Source organism: Oncorhynchus masou, unplaced genomic scaffold (assembly GCF_036934945.1).
Source record: "Oncorhynchus masou masou isolate Uvic2021 unplaced genomic scaffold, UVic_Omas_1.1 unplaced_scaffold_1378, whole genome shotgun sequence".
NCBI lineage: Eukaryota > Metazoa > Chordata > Actinopteri > Salmoniformes > Salmonidae > Oncorhynchus > Oncorhynchus masou.
The window spans coordinates 41,359-55,666 of NW_027003691.1; the positions used below are offsets into that span (position 1 = coordinate 41,359).

At 45.7% G+C, this 14,308-nt stretch overlaps 2 protein-coding genes across 3 annotated transcripts; both read right to left on the reverse strand.

The window, feature by feature from the left end:
* Nucleotides 1-187: 187 nt before the first annotated feature.
* LOC135530554 (protein FAM83F-like) lies at nucleotides 188-13,400 on the reverse strand. 2 transcript variants are annotated; one of them, XM_064958854.1, is made up of 7 exons: nucleotides 13,274-13,400; nucleotides 12,946-13,108; nucleotides 10,326-12,085; nucleotides 2,573-2,740; nucleotides 2,090-2,211; nucleotides 923-1,656; nucleotides 188-716 (listed from the first exon to the last, which is right to left on the reverse strand). In XM_064958854.1, the coding sequence occupies exons 3-7, from the start codon at nucleotides 10,794-10,796 to the stop codon at nucleotides 667-669; spliced, it is 1,545 nt and encodes a 514-aa protein (XP_064814926.1). In that variant the 5' UTR covers nucleotides 10,797-12,085; nucleotides 12,946-13,108; nucleotides 13,274-13,400; the 3' UTR covers nucleotides 188-666. The 2 variants fall into 2 exon arrangements, with proteins under 2 accessions (XP_064814926.1, XP_064814925.1); XM_064958853.1 differs by lacking the exons at nucleotides 12,946-13,108; nucleotides 13,274-13,400 and adding an exon at nucleotides 12,362-12,462.
* Nucleotides 11,885-13,543, reverse strand: LOC135530551 (GRB2-related adapter protein-like). Its single transcript, XM_064958851.1, has 5 exons — nucleotides 13,524-13,543; nucleotides 13,274-13,393; nucleotides 12,946-13,108; nucleotides 12,333-12,650; nucleotides 11,885-12,085 (listed from the first exon to the last, which is right to left on the reverse strand). Exons 1-5 carry the CDS (start codon nucleotides 13,541-13,543, stop codon nucleotides 11,885-11,887), a joined length of 822 nt encoding a protein of 273 aa, XP_064814923.1.
* Nucleotides 13,544-14,308: the final 765 nt, after the last annotated feature.

A 14,308-nucleotide genomic window follows, 5' to 3' on the forward strand; every position in this document is an offset into this window, starting at 1 on the left:
AACAAGTGTTACAGCTATTGAATCTATTCTGCTCAATCAGGTCTACAGCCACTAGATGGCAGACCAGAATCATCACTGACTACAGTGCCTTCACTGAAGACAAAGGCATGATCACAGAATCCTTAAACCTCATCACACATAACTACCACTGGCGAGTCAGGCCACAAATGTTGCACGACTAGAAAACTCAGAAAAACATGATTGTTTTTAATGTACTGAATGAACACACACTCAAATACCCATTCAGATCCATTTCACAACCCCCTTATCATTGACATACATTGGTCACAGCATGAAACACACACATGAATTAATTACACATAAATTACATACAAGACTTCACAAGGCAACATGATGTTATTCTTTACATGGTCAAATAAGAATCACAGACTTGGTGCTCTGTGACAGCGCTTCTTCAACCTGGAATCCATAGTGATGAAACCGCCACGTCCACGTTACACTATTGCGACGACGAAGACGTTACTTCCAACATGGATGCTCTTTTCCTCAAAAGAGGAAAAGTTTCTCCGTAGAATATCTCTGTACAGAGCAAGTAGAATTGACACATTATAGTAATTATTGCACCAGATCCCAAAGGTATTATGGAATCCCACAGAGAACCAGTTGAGTGGGGTGGTTTGAATCCGGTGTGACTCAGGTTTTGAATCAGGATGGACTACATTTGTTCTTTGTTGATGGCCTGCGGCTCTTCAAGCCTGCAAGAAAGAAAGAAAGAAAGAAAGAAAGAAAGAAAGAAAGAAAGAAAGAAAGAGAAAGAAAGAAAGAAAGAAAGAGGAGGGAGTAAAATAGTACAATGGTTAAATGACCTGAGAGAGATAAACAGAGATACAGGTATCGACATAACGCCGAGAGGGAGAGGATCAAACTGAGCTAGAATAATGAGACAAGAAAAACAACTTACTGTCATTGTCTTGTGTGTTGACAGTCTGTTGAGAAGCACTCTTCAGGCTCATTTTAAACTTCTTACTCTTCATTGGTTGTTTCACCATGACATCAAGGTTATTCATCTCCTCCATACTATTGGTTCCCAACGATGTTGGGGAGGAGATTGGACTGGTTGCCGGGCTATCATCCCCGGTGTCCACGCTCTGATTGGCTGTCGATTTCCCCTTGAAGAGTTTCTTAAAAGAAGAGCGGGATTTCTTCTCCAAAATGCAGTTGGTTTTTGTTTTCAGCCCTACCTTCCCTCCGTCGGGTGGTAGCGGGGTGAGTTGATCCAACCACTCGCTGTTCACCTGCATTAGTCCCTCAGGACCTGCAGTTATAGCTGTCTTTTCTATGCCTGGTAGATCCTGCAAGGACCCCATCAGTCCAGGAACACTATTCCCGTACACCAAGGAGTATTTGGGGTTGTGGTATTTATGTGCAGGCACCTGGAGATCACCTCCACGCGAGTTGCCTAGACTGACCTGGAATCTGGATGTGGCGGCTCGTAACTGGGGTTTTACAGGCTCCACTTTGAGCCGCGCGGCGGCGGCCATGTTGGGAGGTGGCCTGAGGTTGAACTCCTTGTAGAGGTCCAGTTTTTCGGACACGGCGTAGAGCTCGCAGAAGTCGCGGTCGAAGAAGTCGATCACCTGGCCAGTCATGACCGTGATCATGTTGCGGTCCATCCGAGACGAACTCCATGAGAAGCTAGAGGAGAAGAAGATCACAAGAACGATGTTTAGGTCTTCAATAAAGACACAGTGAAACACACACAGCAAGAGAAGCTAGGAGAGAAAGAACAGATATGTGTTATGTCCTGGAAATAAACACACAGTAACACACACACACACACAGAGAGAGAGAGAGAGAGAGAGAGAGAGAGAGAGAGAGAGAGAGGGAGAGAGAGGAGAGAGGAGAGAGAGAGAAATAGAGGAGAGAGAAAGAGATAAGAGAGAGAAAGAGAGAGAGAGGAGAGAGAAAGAGAGAGAAAGAGAGAAAGAGGGAGAGAGATAAGAGAGAGAAGAGAGAGAGAGGAGAGAGAAAGAGAGAGAGAAGAGAGAGAGAAGAGAGAAAGAGAAGAGAGAGAGAGAAGAGAGAGAAAGAGAGAAAGAGAGAGAAGCATATAGCTACTTTCTCTCACCTGTAGGAGCCGAACATGACTTTGTCCCCATCCACCAGCATGTATTTACTACACAAAGATCCAAGGAGTCTACCGAAGGACAGACCCAACCCTGTCCCCTGAACTGTACGAGTCCTGATGTTCTGAAAGATACAACACACAGTTACATAAAGGGTTATGGTAACCTGACACAGTCATCAACAAAACGCACGCAGACCAGCAAGATTCTCCATACACACAGAAAGACATCAACTCATGGGTGTTAAACCTCCCATGTCCAAACTACCATTAACATAGAAGTCTTTTCAATTTAAAATGCCAAAAATCACTTGACATTTCATTTATTTAGCAGACGCTCTTATCCAAAGAGACTTACAGTTTTTCCTCACTGGTCCCCCAGGCATGTGACATGATCACACGACACAGGGCCCTTGTACAACACATAAGTGAGTAGCCTAAGGCCTTCAATGCTCCTCTGCTTCAGGATGAGGGACCGTCTCTTACCCGCAGGTGCTGAGCTCCGACCTGCAGCCTGCAGCACATATCCAGGAAGTGTGGAACCCCGCTGACATCCAACAGGATGTAGACGGCCACGGAGCGCCGCGACGCTGCGTCCAGCAGGTCCTGCAGTATCTGGATGTCTGTCAGCAGGTCCATGACTATAGCTAACACCTGAAAGATACAAAGACAATCAAACTTTATTTAAAAATGTAATACAGTCAATTTAAACACACATAGAGGCCGGGGTAATCAAATACAATCAAACTGTATTTAAACACACATAGAGGCCGGGGTAATCAAATACAATCAAACTTTATTTAAACACACATAAAGGCCGGGGTAATCAAATACAATCAAACTTTATTTAAACACCTGGGAGAAGGGAGAAACACAGCCAATACATTCAAATCAAACTATATTTAATGATCAACAACTAAATGAAAAAAACATACAATATACACAATGTATATGAAATATAGCTAGAACAATACATGGAAATAAAAAGTGATTAAGATCAATAGTTGTGAATCATATCACTTGAAAGTCAATAAAACAATGAAATACCTCCCTGACAAAAGACCATACAACAATCACTGACTGTCAGGCTGAAAGCACAAGCTGGGCCTAGAGAGAACACTTAGGCTTATACACTCAACCTGGGTTATGTTATAAACACTGACATCTTATAAACAGTGACATCTTATAAACACTGACATTCTTCAAACTTTATGCCAATTCCTGCAATTCTGCACATTTTACAACTGAGCTGAGAGACAATGTTGCCGTTTTAAATCTAGTTTCCTGCAGTTCTAGGCATTGTGCCATGGCTTAGGCTGTGCTCTTTTTCTCAAACATCATAACTAAATAAATACTGCTAAATTCATTGTTTTGGGACCTTTCAACTTTCTTCCTGAGCTTTAATGTTGGTGATTGTTAGTTCTCAGAGATGATACTATGTCCATTATCTTTACTCCATACTTTATATCTGGTTTTAGTGGTTTAAATTTACACTGAAAGTGTTTTTTCATCCCTAAAATTATACATATTTTTTTGATATGTATATATTTTTTCATCCCCGATCTATTTGTATATATTTTTTACATTGTTTGGACATAGGGGCCTGAAAAAAAGCTTAGGCGGCCGCCTACGCATTTCAATGGAAGAAAAATCCCTGTAGCTGACCCAACACGTCTCCTAGTTGCCCCAACACGTCTCCTAGTTGCCCCAACACGTCTCCTAGCTGCCCCAACACGTCTCCTAGCTGCCCCAACACGTCTCCTAGTTGCCCCAACACGTCTCCTAGTTGCCCCAACACTGACCCAACACGTCTCCTAGTTGCCCCAACACGTCTCCTAGTTGCCCCAACACTGACCCAACACGTCTCCTATTTGCCCCAACACGTCTCCTAGTTGCCCCAACACGTCTCCTAGTTGCCCCAACACGTCTCCTAGTTGCCCCAACACTGCCCCAACACGTCTCCTAGTTGCCCCAACACGTCTCCTAGTTGCCCCAACACGTCCCCTAGTTGCCCAACACGTCTCCTAGCTGCCCCAACACGTCTCCTAGCTGCCCCAACACGTCTCCTAGTTGCCCCAACACGTCTCCTAGTTGCCCCAACACGTCCCCTAGTTGCCCCAACACGTCTCCTAGCTGCCTCAACACGTCTCCTAGCTGCCCCAACACGTCTCCTAGTTGCCCCAACACTGACCCAACACGTCTCCTAGTTGCCCCAACACGTCTCCTAGTTGCCCCAACACTGCCCCAACACGTCTCCTAGTTGCCCCAACATGTCTCCTAGTTGCCCCAACACGTCCCCTAGTTGCCCCAACACGTCTCCTAGCTGCCTCAACACGTCTCCTAGCTGCCCCAACACGTCTCCTAGTTGCCCCAACACGTCTCCTAGTTGCCCCAACACGTCTCCTAGTTGCCCCAACACGTCTCCTAGTTGCCCCAACATGTCTCCTAGTTGCCCCAACACGTCTCCTAGTTGCCCCAACATGTCTCCTAGTTGCCCCAACACGTCCCCTAGTTGCCCCAACACGTCTCCTAGCTGCCTCAACACGTCTCCTAGCTGCCCCAACACGTCTCCTAGTTGCCCCAACACGTCTCCTAGTTGCCCCAACACGTCTCCTAGTTGCCCCAACACGTCTCCTAGTTGCCCCAACACGTCTCCTAGTTGCCCCGAAGCTGCCAGGCTGGCAGAGACAAAGCGGAGACAGAGACAGGTATGTGGGGAGGGGTGGAACACCACATAAAACACTTGAGGAAGGAACTAGAAAGTGGAATCTCAGCTATTATCTTTCCTCAGAACTGGTTCTGTCCTGCTTAGCTTTTACTTTCTGTTTGATATGGGGAATTATTGAAAGAGTATGAATACCTAGAACTCTCTGGAGCAGGTTGAGACAGATACACTGACTTGAATGTGTCCACAACATAACACTGCCTTTTCAGTCTGCATCACAACAAGGAGTGGACGTTTATATTGTTCCTGAGATATAGGAATTCCTTGTACACAAAACGATATGGGCAAAATAAACTCTACTGGCAGTAAGATAAGAAAGACACATTCACTTCCAGTGACAGAATGTGAAACTTAAGCCTTGTTCACACTGCAGGCCTTAATGCTCAAATCAGTTGTTTTTCAAATCAGTTCTGGAATACTGACTGTCCAAACAGCAAGTTACAAGTGACCAAATCGGATTGGTGTGTGTTCAGACAGCTGACAGCTGACATGGCTATGCTAGTTGTCATAGTAACGACGGGTGTGTGCGCAGTGGTGTAGGCCCAGGTGACAATAATGCTGTGGATGTTTCCCTGTTGCTCTGAAATGTTCCAGATCATAGTGTTTGAACACTCTTTTGTTTATTATTGAACCCTCAAAAGGACAAGACGATCCAACTTTCGAAGCAAGTCCTTTTTTGAAAGGGCCTACCAAGGTGGTCTGAAAGGGCCTACCAAGGTGGTTTGAAAGGGCCTACCAAGGTGGTCTGAAAGGGCCTACCAAGGTGGTCTGAAAGGGCCTACCAAGGTGGTCTGAAAGGGCCTACCAAGGTGGTTTGAAAGGGCCTACCAAGATGGTTTGAAAGGGCCTACCAAGGTGGTCTGAAAGGGCCTACCAAGGTGGTCTGAAAGGGCCTACCAAGGTGGTCTGAAAGGGCCTACCAAGGTGGTCTGAAAGGGCCTACCAAGGTGGTGGCCTACCAAGGTGGTTTGAAAGGGCCTACCAAGGTGGTTTGAAAGGGCCTACCAAGGTGGTCTGAAAGGGCCTACCAAGGTGGTCTGAAAGGGCCTACCAAGGTGGTCTGAAAGGGCCTACCAAGGTGGTCTGAAAGGGCCTACCAAGGTGGTTTGAAAGGGCCTACCAAGGTGGTCTGAAAGGGCCTACCAAGGTGGTCTGAAAGGGCCTACCAAGGTGGTCTGAAAGGGCCTACCAAGGTGGTCTGAAAGGGCCTACCAAGGTGGTCTGAAAGGGCCTACCAAGGTGGTCTGAAAGGGCCTACCAAGGTGGTCTGAAAGGGCCTACCAAGGTGGTCTGAAAGGGCCTACCAAGGTGGTCTGAAAGGGCCTACCAAGGTGGTCTGAAAGGGCCTACCAAGGTGGTCTGAAAGGGCCTACCAAGGTGGTTTGAAACGTGGCTTAAAATATCCGATTCCATGTGGCTTTTGGCGGTTTGGACGGCATGAAAAATAACAGATTGGAATCGGACATGCAAAAAAAAAAAGAGGATTTGAGTCACTTCAGAATGTCAATGGGAACAAGGCTCAACCAGCATGCCTACACAAGCTTTATTCTGGAGACCACCTCAGCAATGGGAACAAGGCTCAACCAGCATGCCTACACAAGCTTTATTCTGGAGACCACCTCAGCAATGTGAACAAGGCTCAACCAGCATGTCTACACAAGCTTTATTCTGGAGACCACCTCAGCAATGGGAACAAGGCTCAACCAGCATGTCTACACAAGCTTTATTCTGGAGATGACCTCAGCAATGGGAAAGGGTGGAGGAGGAAAAGGTTTCTTCATTCACATGAATGTTCTCATTCAGACAAGGAAAAGGCTGTATGCTGACATTACATTCTCCAGAGGAAACATGCTGAGTGAAGTGTTCTGTGTTGTAACAACGGGGCCTGTGTTGTGTTCACAGAGCCTCGTACAGTAGGAGTGTTGACCAGCGTGGCCTTTTAGATCATAATGGACCGGGGAGACCTGATCCTAGATCAGCACTCCTACTCTAACACATACACTTTATGAGTACGGGCAAAGAGAAACAACAAGTAACAGTATGAAATAATTCAAGTTAAAACCTACAACACCACAATGTCTTCCATCTAACAGTTGCCACAACAAAATGCACTCATTGTTAATGCCATCCATGTAAATGTTGTGATGTGGATTACACAGTAATCTATTGTACTGTATGTAGATCAAGACAACCACAGTATGCTAAGATAAACACACCACACCTGATTATGTAGGTCCCTGTATCACTACTGAGTGTGTGTGTGTGTATATATGTATGTATGTATGTATGTATGTATGTATGTATGTATGTATGTATGTATGTATGTATGTGTGTGTGTGTGTGTGTGTGTGTGTGTGTGTGTGTGGACGTGTTTAACTATACATGAGGGGACCAGAAGTCTCCACAAGAATAGGTTAGAAATAGTGTTAGGGTTTGAATTACGTTAAGGGTTAGAGTTAAGAGCTAGGTTTAGGGTCAGGTTTAGTGTTAGGGTAGGAGTACGGGTCAGGGTTAGGTTTAGGGTTAGAATTACGTTAAGGATTAGAGTTAGGAGCTAGGGTTAGGTTAGGGTCAGGTTTTCGGTTAGGGTAAGAGTACGGGTTAGGGTTAGGTTTAGCGTTAGGGTTAGAATTACGTTAAGGGTTAGAGTTAGGAGCTAGGGTTAGGTTAGGGTCAGGTTTTCGGTTAGGGAAAGAGTACAGGTTAGGGTTAGGGGTTAGGGAAAATAGGATTTTGAATGGGACTGAATTGTGTGTCCCCACAAGGTTGGCTGTCCAAGACTGTGTGTGTTTGTGGAAAAGGAGGGCCGAACAGGCCCCCATTAACATCGACAGGGCTGAAGTGGAGCGAGTCGAGAGTTTCAAGTTCCTTGGTGTCCACATCACCAACGAACAATCATGGTCCAAACATACCAAGACAGTCGTGAAGAGGACATGACAACCCCCCCCCCCCCCAACCATGGACTGAAAGGATTTGACATGGGTCCCCAGATCCTCAAAAAGTTCTACAGCTGCATCATCGAGAGCATCCTGGCCGGTTGCATCACTGCCTGGTATGGCAACTGCTCGGCATCTGACCGTAAGACACTACAGAGGTTATTGAGTATGAACAAGTACATCACTGGGGCAAAGCTTCCTGACATCCAGCACCTCCATACCAGGCGGTGTCAGAGGAAAGCCCCAAAAAATTGTCAAAGGCTCCAATCACCCAAGTCATAGACTGTTCTCTCTGCTACCACACGGTAAGCGGTACCGGAGCACCATGTCTAGGTCCAAAAGGCTCCTTAACAGCTTCTACCCCCAAGACATAAGACTGATGAACAATGAATCAAATGGCCACCGGACTATTTACATTAACCCCTTGTTATTGTTATGTCATTTTCTTGTGTTCTTTATTTTAGAAATTGTTTCACTTTTTTATTTTTTAACTCTTTCTACAACTGCATTGTTGGTTAAGGGCTTGTCAGTAAGCGTTTCACAGTAAGGTCTACACCTGCTGTATTCGGCGCATGTGACAAACTATTTGATTTGATGTGTGGGTGGTGTGTATTTACAACCACATTCTCTCCATTTCTCCTAACATTAAACAAACTGCTTCAAAGCTTCAGGCTGCGGTGTTCCATGAAATCCTGTTTGGCACAAACACACCTGAGAAATGACTTTCACATGTTCTCATTCACTCACTTGACAGGTCGGTGAACTACAAGTAGGGTGAAGTTGCCACTACTTGGGTCAGTTTGACATTTCTCCCACTAATGGTTAAGGTTAGGATCGGGGGAGGGGAAGCTGATCCTAGATCTGTACCGAGAGGAAACTTCAGCCCAGAGCGGTAAACTAGCCAGGGGGAATCCCCTGTAGGTATAAACAGACAGTGAATAGCACATGTACATGACATTGTAGAGGCTACCTGCCGCCCTGTGCCCTCTCATTAACACACTGTCATATATGTAACATACTGTATATGACATAGGCCCAGGTTTAACATATCAGCATACTTCTGTAACAATATACTGTATTGAAACAATCATTTTTCACATGTTTTATTTAACCTTGATGTGATTGTGTGTTGTTCTAAGACCCAGTTGTACAAAGGGAGGAAATGTGTCATGGTTTGACTGCCTGACTAACTGACTGCCTGACTAACTGACTGACTGACTTGCTGATTGGGTGGCTCTGACTGGATGACTCACTGGCTGACTGGTTGACTGACTGGGTCAAGATGGGTGGGTCCAAAATGACTCAGTCTCTAGTAACACGATAAACAAACTTCGCTAAAGGCAACTAAACTAAGCAGCTCTGACTCCAGTTCACCATGTTATGTGCTGCCAACATGCTGAGGGATTTGTTCATTCATTACAATGGAATAGAACCCCCTTTATCTCTCCTGTGTGCTGTTTTAAGGGGAGGTTGTACGCATCCACAAAGGGTGGAAAGTACAGACCGTGTGTGTGTGTGTGTCTTTGTATATGTGTTCTCTGAATAGCCTAATCATGAAAGCTAGCCTAACTTTAATTGACATGACAGAATGTTTCCTGTGTAATAGGGAAATCAGCTGTTCGTTCAATGAGGGCATTCAACAATGATATACGTCATCAGACAGGAATCATGGCCCGTGGATGATCCCCCAAGTTTACGTGGATGATCCCCCAAGTTTACGTGGATGATCCCCCAAGTTTACGTGGATGATCCCCCAAGTTTACGTGGATGATCCCCCAAGTTTGCGTGTATGATCCACCAAGTTTACTGGAAATAATAATAATAACAAAATAAAAGGTTCATTGTTGGACGTAAAATACTGTAAAAACACCAGGAAATCAGCTCCAAGTGATTTAAATTTAAGAAATATGTTCCCAAGAATTCCCACGCATAACAGGAATCGTGATCATATATGTGATATACGTGATCGTATATAAAGGTAAGCAAGGTTTGAAATGATTATGTTTTAGTCAAAAAATATATCTGTTTGGACTTCTTGCGGTCAATTTGCAAATTATTTGCAAATTATTTGTAATTATGTTCAGGCCTCTCGACAATCCTCTCAACAGAAAATATCGTCCCGCGGTTGAATCTAGTTGATGACAAGTTTAAACACTCACTTCCAATGCCCCTGCTGATGCACTGACGCACACACGCACGCACACACACACACACACACACACACACACACACACACACACACACACACACACACACACACCCTTCATGTTTCACTCCGCTGAGACACGCCTCTAATAATCAGTCCTTTATTCGGGCAATCCATCCATTCAATCACCGCCTCTCCGCTAACCTCCCTAGACGCATTTGAAGTTCTCTGATAAAGTACTATATAGATTACTTTCCCATGAAAAAAAAAATGGCTTCATGAGTTAGATTCTTACCTCACATTTGAGATACTTCGGCCGGGGCTATCACTATCCCAATAATAAACCAATACAACACAGTCATTAGTCCTGCGTTATTCAGTTCATCACTATGTCGTTACATCATTACTGAACAGTATATACCCACAGTTCACCTTGGTAGCTTCTTGGATCAGCCTACGAATGACCTCCTTGATGTGCGGTCCGTTCTCTTTTGGCGGGTGCGTGTGAACCGCCACGCGTGTGACTCCCTTGAACAAACCCCCGTCGGGCCAACCGAGATCCAACGGCGGCACCTCTGTATCCGACATCTGCGGCCAGTACGTCGAATGGTGCCCCGAGTTCGCTTTGGAATCTTCGGGTTTCGCCTTTAATTCTCCGCACTTCTCTTCATCTTCAGTGTCATATTCTTTGAAAGTGTTCCTTATCGTTTTAATATCACGGGCCGAGAGAAAGTCTTTCACTTTGTCCTCTTTCAGTCGCATTTTGAAAGCGCCGTCACCGTTTTTGAGCAGTTGTTCAACCGCCGCGCGTTGTTCTTCGCTGTAGTAAAACTCCGGTTTGGACTCCGGGACGTTCTCTTTGATGTGGCCGTCCTCCATGCATGTTAGCTGGGACTCGGCCATGGCTGGACACCGCTGTGTCACCGCTAGACTGAAGCCTATGGGTAAAGTCGCACAACCGCTGATTTTAAAAGGATCCGGAAGATACACGGTTACCTACCTACCTACCTAGGCTACCTGTGTGACGTTTGACTTTGACAGCTAACCTCAAATGCTGCGTTCAGAAAACTGGGAACTTGGAACTCGGAAGTCTCCGACTTCAGTGCGTTCAATACAACTGGGAACTCGGGGAAAAAAACGAGCTCCGTCTGTGTCATCCAAATCTGAATTCCAAGTCAGAAACTCGGGCATCCTAGAGCTACTTGAATTCCGAGTTGGATGACCATTCAAAAGCGCATTATTTACCCAGTTCCCAGTTGTCGTGAAAGCGGCATTACCTGCCATAGGGGCGGGACGATAAATACCTTATTATATGACGGAAATCACCATATGGAAGCGCCCAACGCGTATGTGGCTATCATGCACGTGACTGTCAGACTGTGATTATTGTTGGACTTCGAACAACCCAGATATTTGTGTCTCTTCCTGGAATTGGTGTGATTCCACAGTTAGTTGATCCAAGGCTATTGCTCTCACACAAGTCAAACTCTAAATGAGTGGTAGCTATGTTGCAACATTGATTAACATTTATACAGGGGCTTACAGAAAATGCATTTATTTGATAATCATACTGTAATAATTGGGTTCTGAAGTTGTAAATAGTTGTGTTATCCTGACATAAGCCTACGGTATGGTAAAGTACATTGATAATAAACCAGAAAGAAAGTTACAATATATATATTTAATGCTAATCATTATGTTCTCTTCTCTCTCTCTCTCTCTCTCTCTCTCTCTCTCTCTCTCTCTCTCTCTCTCTCTCTCTCAGAAATATAGTTGTTATTGTTAGGGAGGCAGGAACCCTAGAGGTTAAGACTGTTGGGTCAGTAACCCGAAAGGTCATTGATTTGAATCCCTGAGTGAAAAATCTGTCAATATTCCTTTGAGCAAGGCACTTAACCCTAATTGCTCCTTTAAGTTGCTCTGGATAAGAACATCTGCTATAATGAATGAAGATACTTATTTAGCTCTAGATGCTAGCCATGTTCTCTCTCTCATACAGGGTTGGTGTAGTTGGAAGGGAACACTCCCGCTTGTCCCCTCAGTCTCCCTTTCCACCATGACATGTCGGAACACTCCAGCACCTCGATGATGTCCCCGGCCTTAAAGCTCAGCTCGTCCTTCTCCTCGGCGTTGAAGTCATACTGAGCTCTCACCTGCATCAGACCACCGCCCCCCGTGGTCACGGCCGCACGCTTTAACACAGGTACACACACAGGGGTTGATTAGACACGTAGCTTCATTCTATACATACACACACATGTATGGAGGTACATACACGCACGCACATGCACACATACACACGCACATGCACACATACACACACACACACACACACACACACACACACACACACACACACACACACACACACACACACACACACACACACACACACACACACACACACACACACACACACACACACACACACACACACACAAGGGATTTGGTTGTAGAGAGTATACTACCTGTGGTGGGGGTATAGGGTGCGGGGCAGGGGTTGTTGAGGCTGGGGTACACGGGGCAGGAGATGGTGAGGCTGGGGTATGCTGGGCAGGGGCAGGTGAGGCTGGGGCTGGGGCAGGTGAGGCTGGGGTAGGCTGGGGCATGCTGGGGGCAGGTGAGGCTGGGGCAGGGGCAGGAGAGGTGAGGATGGGGGCTGGGGGGCAGGTGAGGCTGGGGTATGCTGGGCAGGGGCAGGTGAGGCTGGGGCTGAGAGGATGGGGCTGATGTCCTGGTCTGGCCAAATCCCTTCTCCTCGGAAGAAAAGTGGAATTAGAGACAGAGAGCACTCTCAGAACTTTTCTTTCAGATTGGATAAACCGATAATGAACCGTTTTAGATCCTGATCAAGCTTGAAGTACCCTACACCATCATTTAGTGAACAGGGATCCTCCATAGTCCTACTCCTGCCTGTGTTTCTGTGTCCAGCAGATAGATGCTGTTTAGAGACAGAGTTGTTCATATAGTTCTCCACCAGCTCCTTTATTAACTACATATAAGCCCTTCATAAACCCCTTATAAACCCTTTATAATTACTTCTAACTGGTACCTGTGTTTCTGTGTCCAGCAGATAAATGCGGCTGTGTTTAGAGACAGAGTTGTTCATGTAATAGTTCACCAGCTCGTTGAAGGAGCTAAACTTCTCAGACCAGAGGTAATACTGCCCTCTGGTGTCTGCCAGCACCTTGAAGTGCTGCACGTCTGCCTCGTGTCTGGGAGAGGAGAGGTTGGTAGGTAGGTAGATAGGTAGATAGGTAGATAGGTAGGTAGGTAGATAGGTAGGTATAGTGATATGATGCAAATAGGAGGCAAATATGTCAATGATGTTGTCGTGTACATTAATCTATCTTTTAATGTAAAGACACACACACACTGACCTAACGGATATGGAGAAATCTCCTGGGGAGCTCTGGCTGCCCCTGATCAGAAAGGATCCTATAGGCTGGGTCATGAGAGACTCCTGGGCCTCACCTCGACTAGCACTCTCCTGGTACCAACTACAGATGGGGAGAGGGGAGGGAGGAGTAGAGAGAGGGGAGAGAGAGTGGGTGAGAAGGGGTGGGGGGAGAGGGAGAGCAGTAAACAAAATAGTATTTAGTATTTTTCATAACATCGGATTGTGTTCACACCTGCTTACACACAGACATTAAATAGCCGACACACACTGACACACAGTACTGCTTGATTGTCTTGGGTAATAAGTATGACCTGGGTAGGTGATTGTCTTGGGTAATAAGTATGACCTGGGTGGGAAGGTGATTGTCTTGGGTAATAAGTATGACCTGGGTAGGTGATTGTCTTGGGTAATAAGTATGACTTGGGTAGGTGTGTATTGTCTTGGGTAATAAGTATGACCTCGGGGTAGGTGATGTCTTGGGTAATAAGTATGACCTGGGTAGTGTATTGTCTTGGGTAATAAGTATGACCTGGGAAGGTGATTGTCTTGGGGTGATTGTCTTGGGTAATAAGTATGACCTGGGAGGTGATTGTCTTGGGTAATAAGTATGACCTGGTAGGTGATTGTCTTGGGTAATAAGTATGACCTGGGTAGGTGTGATTGTCTTGGGTAATAAGTATGACCTGGGTAGGTGATTGTCTTGGGTAATAAGTATGACCTGGGTCTTGGGGTGTATTGTCTTGGGTAATAAGTATGACCTGGGTACCTGGGGTGATTGTCTTGACCTGGGGTAGGTGATTGTCTTGGGGGTATGAATAATAAGTATGACCTCGGTAGGTGTTGTCTTGGGTAATAAGTATGAAGTAAGTATGACCTGGGTAGGTGATTGTCTTGGGTAATAAGTATGACCTGGGTAGGTGATTGTCTTGGGTAATAAGTATGACCTGGGTAGGTGATTGTCTTGGGTAATAAGTATGACCTGTGTATGTCTTGGTAGGTGATTGTCTTGGGTAAT

What these genes read in the sequence shown, in the direction of transcription:
- LOC135530554 (XM_064958854.1), bottom strand. Translation starts at nt 10,796, where the DNA reads ATGGCCGAGTCCCAGCTAACATGCATGGAGGACGGCCACATCAAAGAG. An exon ending in TGATCCAAGAAGCTACCAAG is followed by an intron (nt 2,741 to 10,325) that starts GTGAACTGTGGG and finishes TGTATCTTTCAG; the next exon opens with GTGTTAGCTATAGTCATGGA. An exon ending in CAACACACAAGACAATGACA is followed by an intron (nt 717 to 922) that starts GTAAGTTGTTTT and finishes TCTTTCTTGCAG; the next exon opens with GCTTGAAGAGCCGCAGGCCA.
- LOC135530551 (XM_064958851.1), bottom strand. Translation starts at nt 13,543, where the DNA reads ATGTCTGTGTGTAAGCAGGT. An exon ending in ATGTCTGTGTGTAAGCAGGT is followed by an intron (nt 13,394 to 13,523) that starts GTGAACACAATC and finishes CCCCATCTGTAG; the next exon opens with TTGGTACCAGGAGAGTGCTA. An exon ending in TCTCTACAACCAAATCCCTT is followed by an intron (nt 12,086 to 12,332) that starts GTGTGTGTGTGT and finishes CCTGTGTTAAAG; the next exon opens with CGTGCGGCCGTGACCACGGG.